The 12687-nt window shown below is 32.1% G+C and overlaps 1 protein-coding gene across 1 annotated transcript; it reads right to left on the bottom strand.

Moving 5' to 3' along the window:
- Positions 1 to 6256: 6256 nt before the first annotated feature.
- On the bottom strand, positions 6257 to 12487 carry LOC134259790 (neurogenic locus Notch protein-like). Its single transcript, XM_062742393.1, has 9 exons — positions 12421 to 12487; positions 11801 to 12004; positions 11188 to 11347; positions 10646 to 10794; positions 8969 to 9196; positions 8692 to 8823; positions 8057 to 8194; positions 7213 to 7353; positions 6257 to 6546 (listed from the first exon to the last, which is right to left on the bottom strand). The coding sequence occupies exons 1-9, from the start codon at positions 12485 to 12487 to the stop codon at positions 6257 to 6259; spliced, it is 1509 nt and encodes a 502-aa protein (XP_062598377.1).
- Positions 12488 to 12687: the final 200 nt, after the last annotated feature.

A 12687-nucleotide genomic window follows, 5' to 3' on the forward strand; every position in this document is an offset into this window, starting at 1 on the left:
GGAATATTAACTTTTAGAGGCCTGGGAAACATCATTGAAGAAATCTTAAACCAATATTAAGAATAATAAATTTGAGTAAAGCATACCTGTCTTCTACCTTGGTAAAATGTAAGAGGAATGGTCAGACGGACAGCTAAACAGACGACGGACACATTTTATGAATAAGGTCTTCTAGTTTGCGACAAGAAGATCTAATAAATTAAGATTACAAAGAGAAGCGGGTCTATTCTCTACACTTACTAGAAAAAAGCTTTATTGAATTGGTAATGTAACAAGAAAGCTCTCTGATAAACGTGATGACTGCAACTTTTCGATCGCAAACTTCCCTTATTTAGGCAGCAATATACCCTTATCACCTGTGTACAGAGTTTATGTTTCTCATCAATTGATAAGATAAGCTAGATCATGCTGTATGAACAATTTCTTAAATGAGATAATTTATTGACAAAAAAGTCGATGAAACAGTTTCGTATAAAGTCATCATTTATCAAATTCTATGGTCCATACAATGACTGTCAGCAAATACAATCTATCATTAAATAAAATGCTGACAAGCTTTTATTACTAATTGTAGGTCATTATGTACACATTGAATTGTCCACGGATATTTCTGTTATTTTCCCGATCATGGCAGGGAGCATAACTCCTCTTTGGCAGCTGATCCCAACTCTGATTTTTCGGACATCCACATCTGCTTTGCTCTGGATTTGCTTTGGTTCAGTGAACTTTAAAGGTCGAATTCTGTTTGTCATCTCTATTCATTACATTTTGCGGTGACTTTTAATATTACAACCTTAGAACTCTTGATTTGAAAAAAAAAAATAAACTACAAGGAAACCTGCTCATATTGCGAAAATGATAGCAATTGTCGTTTTCCTGTTTCCCTTTTCATGAGATTTTTCACACTGCCTTCTTTAGATATTTCTATATTTTGCTTGATTTTTTTAAAAAGATTAAACCGTGTTGGAAATGGTTTCCTTTTTTAGCAACAGAACCTTTTATTTGAGATTTTTTTTAATTTATGCTTCTCAAACAACATTGATTTGAAAGAAATCAACCAATTTATGTTTACTAAGCAACAATTCATTCGAATATCATATAGCTCTTATGACCTGTTTTGTGCATAGACTGTGTATATGTTTTATATCTTGTACTTTATTTCCTTAGCAATAGAGAAATTGCCAATGAGAAAGTTTTTAGACGCATTACTGTTTCTAAACTGCTGAGAAGGAAAATGAAGAAATAAAGGATATCAATTTGATTTTTTACATAGTACCCTTTTAAATTTTTCTTTCATCTCGAGCCATTTGTGGTTTCATTTAAATAGCTATCTTTGTGCATTTTCACAAAATTTCCTCATACAGAGAAAGGTATAAAATGCTTTTTGACTGACGCAGCTCGGTTCATTAAACTATGAACAAACCATAAGGATAAAGACAGGCACAAATAAAAGGGGTTCCCGGTAAATAATGGGTAAGGCGTATTTAAAAAACAAATCCGGAAAAACCTTTAAAAGATGATAATTCTGTCAAAATTTAGAAAGTGGATTATTAGGTCAATAGGATAAAATTTGGTGAAAAGCAAGAAATTATCAATGTCAGTCGAGTAGCGTGCAAGAGAGAATCCTAATATACATGTAAGGTTCAACAAATCAATCAAAATGAAAACAATTGTATGAAAGGCCGAATTTAGGAGTGATAGCGTTTAAATCAAGGACATCAGTGTCAAGGATTTTTGTGACGTCGTAAACGTTGCTTCTCCGTAATATCGGATGTTAGAGTGACAGATCAGCGCACTTTAGCATAGCACATCTTATAGGAAAGGAGACTAAAAACAAACCATCGGATTTTTAAATATGTGCCAGGTTATCCGACTTATGTTGTTTGTCCGACTCTTTACTGAAAGAATAAGGACATTGAATTTCAAGAAGGATATCGTTTCTTTTTTTGGTGTCTGTGGTACATAAAAAAAAATAGCGATTAATTATTTAATAATATTGACGAAACCACAGTAGTTAATATATCCTTGATATAATTATTTATGCATTAGCTGAAAATATTCCAATCTATCCATTTTCTTCAAAATTCAGCAATATTTCAGTAATACATAAACGCTTAGAGGAATTTTCACACTGTTTTTGTTTCGGGACAAGTTATTTCTTGATATCCTGTAAATTCTAGAGACCCGAGTAGATCTTGCAGTTGTTCTTGCGAATTAAGGACATACTCAACGTACCTTACCTACTGATAACTTTACAAGATATTCTAAAATTTAAACTTATAATATCATTACATGTTCTTAGACAAAAAATCAGCATGCGTTACCAGGGGTTTTGAAAAGATATCGAATTTTGAAAATTTTGGCATTATTCAAATAAAAATATACAAAAATTATAAAACATAAATTTCAGATTTTTTTTGTCAAAAATTGTTTTAGAATAGGTGTACAAATCAATAAATACACATTAAAAACATTGCAAACATGTCCTTTATTAATGGAACTCTTCAACTCCAGAGAAGAATCCCAAAAAGTTGAAAATACGTTGCGTATGACCTTAAGCGAAAATACAGCGAGACAAGATATTCAGTTAAGGATGGAAAAATTCAATCATCTTTATAACTTAATTCCGATTTAAACAAAAAACGTGATGAAATTAAATGAAAAAAATTGGGATCATAGGATTGAAAGACATGACTACCTTGCATTCTGACTATCATGTTAAAGTAATTTTAGAAGATGAATTATAATTGTCATATTCGCCTTTCCATAAAGAAATAATATTTGTGCAGCTTAAGGGGAGAAAGAAACGTAACCCTTGCTTCAGTAGTATCGCTTTTTTTTTTAATTCAAACTATGTTACTCTGCCGTTGGTACACTGATTTTTTTAAAGCGTTTTACTAGTGTAACTTTTTTTTAAAATCAGCATTTATGCTAAATAGCATTTACAAAAAAAACTTACTTGTAAAAAAGGGATCATCAAACATTAAAATGAAATGTGTAGCAAGTTGCAGTCATTTCAAAGTAAAAAAAAAATTGAACTCAAGTTTATTATATACGTTCATGGTACAATTGAAATTTTAGAAATACAATATATAAGAAGATATTCGCAAGTAAGTTAAGGCAATGCATAGAGATTTCTATGCAATGAAGTAATTAAAACGCAGAAGGACTGAAATTATTGCTCAGAAAAAGTTAAAACTTGTTTTGTTGGTACCCATGACATGCCCAAGCCAGTGCACATTATGACTTCATATTATGACGTCATAGTCTTGTACTACACAAGTTTATAAGGAACATCTACAAAATAGCTTCGGCGCCAGGGCATACTCAACTTTGCACTGCAAAAACAAGGTATTATTACACACAAAAGATTACAAGGATTTATGATATTACAGTGCGATTGTTTAGTTACTATTTCAAAAGTTTAAGCTATAAACAGGGCAAAAATTCACTGTCCGTTGCAAGTTTCCTGAAATTTTCATGAATTGAGAAAGCGCTTAGGATTTCTGCAGCAATGGTATTAATTTTTATAACATTCTTTGTAATATTTTACTTTATTTACTGAAAATTATATATGGATTGTCCTTGCGCCAGCGTTATTTTGTTGATGTTCATAACTTTGAATGGAAAAGTTTAATGTCGTCATAATATGACGTCATAATATGGTGTTGCTCTATCATGCTATGGGTACTAAGTATGTATGAGAAAATAAGATTGAACCTTCTCTGTGTAAAAATTACACAATTTATGCATTTTCATTATCTCATTCCCATGGAAAATGTTCTAGCCTGCCTTAACTTACTTGCGTTTTGACTATGATGAAATATACAAACAGATACACAAATGTATGTATGTATGAATTTAAGTAAAACTTCTATTAAAAAACAATGAATAGTCCAGCAAGAAATCCATCCTTTTAAGCCGCGGTCCGGAGTCCGCATATATATTTAGCTCTCTCCTACCCGTGGCTGCTTGGTCACAAAAAGTGTCGTAATCTTCAATATTTACATCTCTCTCTTTGTGATCGTTATATTCAGTCATTGTTTAATTTCCATCGCAATTGATATCAACAATATTGACATCAAAGTACACAAGAAATATTTCTTACACTACGATTGAATATTGAAAGGTCGGATCGTTCATTTTTTCGGCCATGCTTTACTCGCATTGGTCAATTTTTTAATGATCTACGAAATGTTCTCGTCTCATTCAACCACGACCAGAATGGGAGAGGATCGTACATTATGGCTGTGGTTTGCAACGATGCAAGACATTCTTAAAGCCGATTTTCAAGACGAAGTTCCTGGAAACCAATTTTCAAAATTGATAATTTCGACAGTTTACTCAATTTATACAAATACCATTGGGGTTTTTTTTTTCTGTGTGACAAGTGCTGATAATAGAATTCGCGACTATTAGTCTATTAACAATGAAATTTTTGTTTCAAATAACATTTCTTCGAATGAATATTTTTTTTCCTCTCATTTGAAAGGTAAAGAATTATTAAGGTTTTTGCATATATTTTTTTGTTAGATTTGTTGTCCATAGCAATCTAAATGAAAATGAAGATGTCTCAAGTAAATAAAAAAAAATAATTTAAGTGTGCATACATCATTTGTTTTGCTTTTTTTTCATTTAAAACCGCATTTGCTTTTTTTTGATGGAAACAAATAAAAATTGTCGACTTAAATGCAGTTAGTACAAGAAGTTCAAGTGTACAAATGGATATTTCCGCTGTACTTAAATTTGAAAAGCATGGAATAATTACAATATAATGATTTTTTTTAAAATTCAAATTTTGATTTCATTTATATCAGATGTAACAAGACTGTGATAAAATATAATAATGGATCCATGGAATTTTTACTCATTTTAGTATTATGCACAGTGGGTTACGAGGAAATCGTCCATCAAATAAATAAATAAGTGAAAACTAAAACAAGTAAATGCATTTTCAAAGAGAGAGATGAAAAGTTGAGCAATGTTTTTGATCGTCAAAATGAGAATTAAATAGATAATTAAATGTTGTTTTTTTTTTCGTCGACTCAAATGTTGGATATACAGGTATATTAATTGATAAATAAATACATAAAAAATAAGCATTATCTTTCTTTCTTTTTTTTTAATTACACTTCTTATATGATTTGCTGGGTATGCTATATTATCAAGAATAATTGGAAACGTAAGATTTATTTACATAAGTTAACTGTAGTCGAGGTTCCATGAATACCCAAGACACTAGACAGTGACTCCTCATATAAAAATTTATTATTATCAGTGATTATGTGAAATTAATTGTAAATATAGTATTCGAATAGGTTTAAAATACAAGAGGCATCCCTTGTTTTTTTTTTTTTTTTAATCTTGTCAACTGATGTCAGAGACGGAAATATATGACTGGCTCCAGGGCTTTACCTGGCGGAATTATCACGAAATCAATCCCATAACAAATCATGTGACTTCCGTCTGCAACTTCAAGACGAAGTAATTATATAAAGAATACGTATTGGTCACTCTAAAAAAACACATGAACACTTACTGAATCGGGAGTCTCAGCCTGAATGCATATCCTGTGACTGTTCGATAACTATAAATCATATTTTATCGGAATGTTCTGCTTTTTCGCCTATTCGAAGTAGACTTTTTGGTAATGCAGAAACGATATATGATTTTTTTTTTACAAAAATTAATGTACATGCAATTTTGGAATATTTACATGAAACTGATTTTTACAATTAAATATAGAAATGATTAGAGCAATTTTATGAGATATATTTAGATCATTTTATTTTTAACAATTTACATATTTTAAATGGGACATAAAATGGTGCCCCGTGTTAAAGATAAAAACCCCTGACACGTAAAAGATCGTTTCTATGAAGTTCGAAAAAGAGTAGGCTCATTGGGGGTACCGCCAGAGAAACCAAAATCGTTCAAAAACCGGTCAATTAACAAACTTGTCCACCGAAATATGGCTGCAATATTGCCGACTCGGCGTTAAACAATAGAAATTCAATCAATCAATCCTAAGAATCAATGAGACATTACAAAGAAAACAATTAGAAAATATGTTTATATAACCGTATAAGAAATACATTGTAAAATCGGATCATATTAATTTAAATGACAATATGAATTACGATGGCATGATACTGATCATTCAAAGTTGGTTCAAACAAAGCGATACCTCATCTGAACTTCAATTCACGATTCATTAGTATGTCATTTTAACTCGGATTGTTTAGATCAAAAACGTTTAAAATTCGGGTTCATCATACACATGCTGGGATCTTGTTATAATGTCTTCCATTGAGGTATCCATATAACATGTCTGGTTAGCCTCTAATTCCTTATTTATCCTAATTTTTGCAATATGATCATACTCTCTTTTTACACTATTCGCTGACGACTTTTCGAAGCTTTCCTCTTTCTTATGACAAGGCTTTTTATGGATGAGTCTTACAGAAACAGCGACGACCAAGATAATGAAAATGATCGATGATACTGAGCCGATGATGATATATGTGACCATATCACTGGTCTTTTCTGTGAAAAGAAAGAAAAAACTTTTTTATTGGTGCATTTGGTAATCATTTTCAAATAATTCCAGCACATATCAATATTTAAAAAACCTTATTTTAGAAATGTAAATATTCAGAGAACGCATTTTACCTCATAATTACTAAGCATCTAGATTGTGGGGATTAAGAAAGCACATTTACAATACATTTTGTCATCAGGTGTTTCAATAGCTCAGACTACTCTGAATCAAAATTTGTCATCTGGTAAGGCAAACCAAATTGCAAATAGTTAAGAAGAGACTGTTTTTGCCTTATCTAGACGGTCGAATAATTATTTGTATGTTTTCTTTATCCTTGGTCAATAAACAAGAAAAAAAACACTTTTTTTTTAAAGCCAGGTGATATCGAATAACCGCATCTCCAAAATATGACAGTTGCGGGACGTAATTCGCTATTCTGATTCAGTGATTTGTATTATGGATTTTCCCCAAACAAAGAACAAACAAAAACACACGAAAACAAACAAACACAAAACAAAACAAAAAAAAAACCAGAAATAATTCTAAGCTTAGATAATTCCTTCTTTTTCTGCACTCACCTCCATGTGTTTTATATAAGAAGTAGTCATATGTTACGTTAAAAAAATAATAAACTTAACCATTGCAGATTTTTAAAATCTAATAAACTTAACCATTGCAGATTTTCCCTGTCCAACCATCAATACAGCCGAGAAGACATGCACCAGTGACGTCATCACATGAGGAGCTGTTCTTACAGTTAGGAATGTTGCAGGAATTGTTACATCCCTGACCAAAGAAACCGTAATCACATTCTAGACAGAAACATTTATATACAGTATATTTTATTCCTCTCTCATGAATGATGAATAAGGCTATTGACAATATTTAAAAATACAAATATTCAAAGTTTCTATTTTTTTATCCGAAAGTTTAAAAACAATGTATATAAAGTTTCATTTGTAACCTTTTCTTATTTTGAGACAACAATATAAAAGAAAGAAATCATTTTTTATTTGATTTTTTTAGTTCAGGAGTGACTAGCATTTACATTGAAAAAATACCACCTCCGGAAAAAATAAACTTTCCACATGGTTTTTAGGATTAGAAGTGTCGCCCGCGTGGCGCATTGGTTAGAGCGTCTGCTATAGAGTCGCGAAGTGAGGATTCAATCCTTACGTCGCGGGTTCGAATTCCAACTGCGGGACGTGAAGACCGGTCCTTGAGATGAGACCGTATAAACCGAGGTCCCGTGTCGCAGTAGGTGTTGGCACGAAAAAGATCCCTCCCTGCTCAATGGCCCTGAGTGCCGAGTAAATGACAAAATTTGCAGCTCTCCATCGGCAAATGGTGGCGTCTCCATATGAGTGAAAAATTCTCGAGAGGGACGTTAAACAATATACAATCAATCAATCAATCAATTAATCAATCAGATTAGAAGATAAAGGATAAGGTGATAATTCGCAAAATCTGTTCTGTCTATAAAAGAGAAATCTTAAAGTTGGAATCTAGACTTACTTAGATTACATTGTTCTCCCATCCAGCCGGCGGAACACCCATTAGGACAAGCCCCGTTTATTTTGTTACATGATTCTCCGTCACGACATTGTGCACAAGTCAGAGAGCAATTCGGTCCATACAGGCCAGCTGTACATTCTGGATTAGATTATTTTCTTTAAGAAAGTAGTAAATTTACACAGCAAAAATAAATAAAAAAAAAAAAACAGAATCTATTGTTGTGTTTTGCATTTCAGTGGGTTAAAAAAAAGATCAGGCCGAAGGATCATGAAATCTATTTAGATTAAAGACAAATCTTCAGTCAACTGTAAAATATTTATCAATTATTGAATGAATCTCTTTATTTACAAACAAAAACAATATTATGAAGCAATATTGATAAATATTTTAATTTTAACTGTTTTATGTAATCAAAATTTTAGTATAACATGATTATTTTGACTTAAGCGTAAAAAGCTTTATGATCCAGGGCCAGGTGACATTTAATTATTCTTTTTAAATACTCTGTTCACAGTAAGTTAAAATCCATTTTAGATATTATTTTTTTATGTTACCAAAGGATAAAAGACACAACAATATCCTTATAGAACTATAGCAAAACCATAAATTATAATATGTAGTGATGTGAAATATACCTGTAGTGCAAGTTGGTCCTGTGAACCCATCCTTACAGCCTGAACACAGACCTGTCTGGACATGACAATTATCGTCTAGACAGTTACCAGGACATCTAGAACACTCCCCTCCGTAAAAGCCATAATCACAACCTATCAAAATGTGTACAGACTTTGATACCTTGAAAAAATTGTATGTGAAACCTCAATAGCAGAAGAACAATCAGGCACATTGACGGACTGATCAACATTCAAATGTCCAAATAAATTTGATAAGTGAGAAATTGAAAATAAATACCTGCAACATTTAATTCGCAAATATTGATATATGCCCACTCTGACAAGGATGGAAGTTGAGTCGCATTCCTTGAGTTGAAAATAGTGACGTAACGACCCGAAGTGATGCAAGGAAAAGATATTGTATTGCTTGGTATTTCCTCTACTGCATGATGGTGACAAGCGTGGCCCGATTTAAAGTCTTCCGTGTCAGATACATAAACGGAGAAACCAGCAAAGGTATTTCCTTCTGTTAAAAAAACAGGGTTGTTAATTACTGAATTGTGGGGGAAAAATGTTGATTACCGTCTTACAGTACTGTATATTTCCCTTACAGCTTTCAGATTGTAATGAGATTTTCTGAATGCTCATGTAATTTCTTTTGTTTGTTTAATTTTATCGTCCCTCTCCAGAATTGTTCGCCCATAAAGAGACACATTACTTGCTGGTGCAAGGCTTTAGATGTTGAGGTTGATATTTACGAAATACTCAAGGCTATTCGAAAGACATTATTCCTGGTTTTTGTGGCAACACCTACTGCGATAGGGAATTCAATTTTAACACTCTCAGTCAAGAACCGGTATTCATGTCCCGCAGTGGATTCGAACCTACAACGTAAGGATTAACTCCTTACTTCACAAATCGAGGGAAGCGTTAAAGTGGTAAAGGCTTTATAAAAGAGTTCGGGTTCGGGATCCATCTATTCATGTATTTGGTACGTCACAATCAGCTGCTCACTACCATATTAAGGTTTCGTCAATGGTCAACATGTCTAAAAAATTATTTTTACAATAGCTCCAAAAGTATGTGTTGTATAAAGTCAAAATGTTTACAGTTTATAAATATATCATTAATTAATAGATAGAAAGTATCACTTGATAACAAATATTTTCAATAAGATATTTTTTGAGAAAAATTGTACCAGGAAATGTGCATATTTAAAGAAAAATGCACCTGCTTAATTCTTTCCTTTTTGTGAAAACCATCATTGCAGAAATAATATATGTTTATCATTGAAGGGCAAGTTGGACGTGAATGGTCTCTGAAAGGCTGTTATTGAAAACATGACATGTATATAGACAAGACCCCTGTAGAACCCGCCATTTGCAATGTACTTTCGCTTTAAAGTCTTAACGACAAAATAAACAGGGAAAACAACTTTCCAGGCGCTATCCAAGTCCAACTTGCCCTTCATTGATAAACATATTTTGTTTCTGCAGTGATGGTTTTCATTAAAAGCACGGAATTAATTAGGTGCATTTTCTGAAGAAATGTGCATTTTTAAAAAGATTTTTTTCTCAATTCAAATATTTTTCCAAGTATTTTTTATCAAGTGATACTTTCTATCTGTTAATCAATGAAAAATCTATAAACTGTAAAAGTTTTAACTTTATACCTCACATGGTTTTGGAGTTATTGTAAAAATAAATTTTTGGACATGTTGACCTTTGACGAAACCTTAAGCCAGTTGTGATAATACCCAGGATCAATACAGACGTCTCACGACACTGTCCCGTCCGGTGTCCACAACTCAGGTGGGTTGTAACCCATAGTTACCCCTCATCATTTTCACGAGTTGTACTAACTGTATATTGTATTTCCTTATACTAACGCACTTCACAACCCTCTAACCACTGCCTCACGCCGCCGATAACAGAAAAATAAAAATAACAAAAAATGTAAAAGCATATCGACTTACTATTACATTTAACTGACACTGATTCACCAGAAGAACAATTTCGTCCTCCCATCGGACATTCATTGATGCTGACTTCGTCCCCTTTACATTCGGGATCATTTAGAAGAATCCTAGAAGACATATTCACTTTCCTGTATGATGGATAATCTCTGGAAAAATAGATATTTTTTTAAAGAAATCATTAGTTATTTTTTTTAACAAACAAGTTCTGTTTTTGCATTTTTATTCCTTTTTTAATCCTTGTAATTGATAGCATTTTCCAGAGGTTTTTTTTTCTTTCAAGCCATGGTATTGAAATAAATTGGAAAAAAAACATTTTTTTTCCAATTTAAAAGACAAAATTGGAAAAAAAAAGCAACTTTCTAGAAACCATTAGAATAAATTTGAAAATATTAATTCTATAATTCATATTTATTCTTTGTGTAACTCATTTATAACAAAGAGACGGACGGTGGTAACCTTACCTCGATCTGCCAAACTATTTTTTTTTCTTGACATGCGGTATAAAGGCCTAAAAAATGAAATGCGTGTATTTCACTTACGGAATGAATCCCCATATCAGACAGATAACCATTGCATCGCCCGAACCAAAATTTTCTCCACAAACTGTTCCATTATCTACCAGAAATACATGTCCTGCACCGTCATTATCTGGCAGTACACCCGAAGTAGTTGAGCTTATTGGGGATGCATCCACGCCCACTGTGAAGAAATAATTGTGCACATATTGGTTCTGTTTCAAACAAAATGGACCACTTTGAAATAAAATATATGTGTCTCTTTCGATTGCGTTAACCATTAGAAAGCCCTCATTACAATATAAAAGAAAAATATTTTGCAAAACATGTTTTTGTATCAATTTCCTTCAAACGTAGAAGTCAATATATTTTCTAATACCACAATGTTTCAAAATGTAAGGAAATACACTGTATGTATAATTTTCTTATAAATTATACATCGAATGAATATTTTTACCATATAAAATGTTTAAAACTTTATAACGAGATGAATCGACCATTAATATATTTTTTATTAAATGAAGGATACATGTATCATTTCATCAGATTCATTAATAAAATGCTCCTGTAGATAAAATAAGGCGGAGAAACGAGCATGTAGCGTACATGTATCCTAAACGAAAGAGAAAATACTTACAACCTCCATGTAGAATTGATATCGATTCGATATTTTTCTTTGAGCCGAGGTCTACCCGTAACCACGCCTCTTTCTGGTCAAAGCCCGTCAGTGTACATTTCAACAGGTCTGTACTGCGATCCCCGTCTACAGCATTACTTGGAGAAAAGTACTCACTGTTGTATCTAGTACTAACACTCACCGGCCTTTTAAAAGCTAAAAAGTCTAAGAAAATATGGAGATGTAACTCAAGCTTGAAAAACTTCATTATGAGACATACTGTGAGAAAAAGAATTTTAGCTTGAAAAACTTCATTATAAGACATACTGTGAAAAAGAGATTTTGAGATTGAAAAACTTCATTATTAAACATACTGTGAAAAAGAGATTTTGAGATTGAAAAACTTCATTATGAGACATAACAAATCTTGAGTAAATCAAATGCAGACCTTTAAAACATTAGAGGAGGGATGAAATGTCATGGTGGAGGAACAAAATTACTGATGAAATCAGAATAATTTTGAATGCAATTTGATGAGATCACAATTATCTTTGGTAGTAATAGAAATATGATAATATTTATACTATATTTATATTTGATGTATAGAATCATAACAATAATAAAATGAAAGAAAATCTTACCAAAGGAGTTTGTTCTTCCGATTGATACAACAAATATCATGGACCAAATCATTTCATTGGTGTTCATACTGTAGATGGATCAATTTTAAAACGATGTCCCTTTGCAACAACTTTTTGTTTAGTTTTAGGTATTTTTTTTATTAGCATCTGAGCACTTTCCCTTGTATTTCCGAGCAAGAACATTACAAACATTCTTTTGAAGTAATCTTTATCTTAAGAGAAAAAATAAACCGCGTATAAGCAATGGTAAAATGTTAACATTGAAAA

Source organism: Saccostrea cucullata, unplaced genomic scaffold (assembly GCF_032062105.1).
Source record: "Saccostrea cucullata isolate Sc308-1 unplaced genomic scaffold, CSIRO_AGI_Scuc_v1 ctg940, whole genome shotgun sequence".
Lineage (NCBI taxonomy): Eukaryota > Metazoa > Mollusca > Bivalvia > Ostreida > Ostreidae > Saccostrea > Saccostrea cuccullata.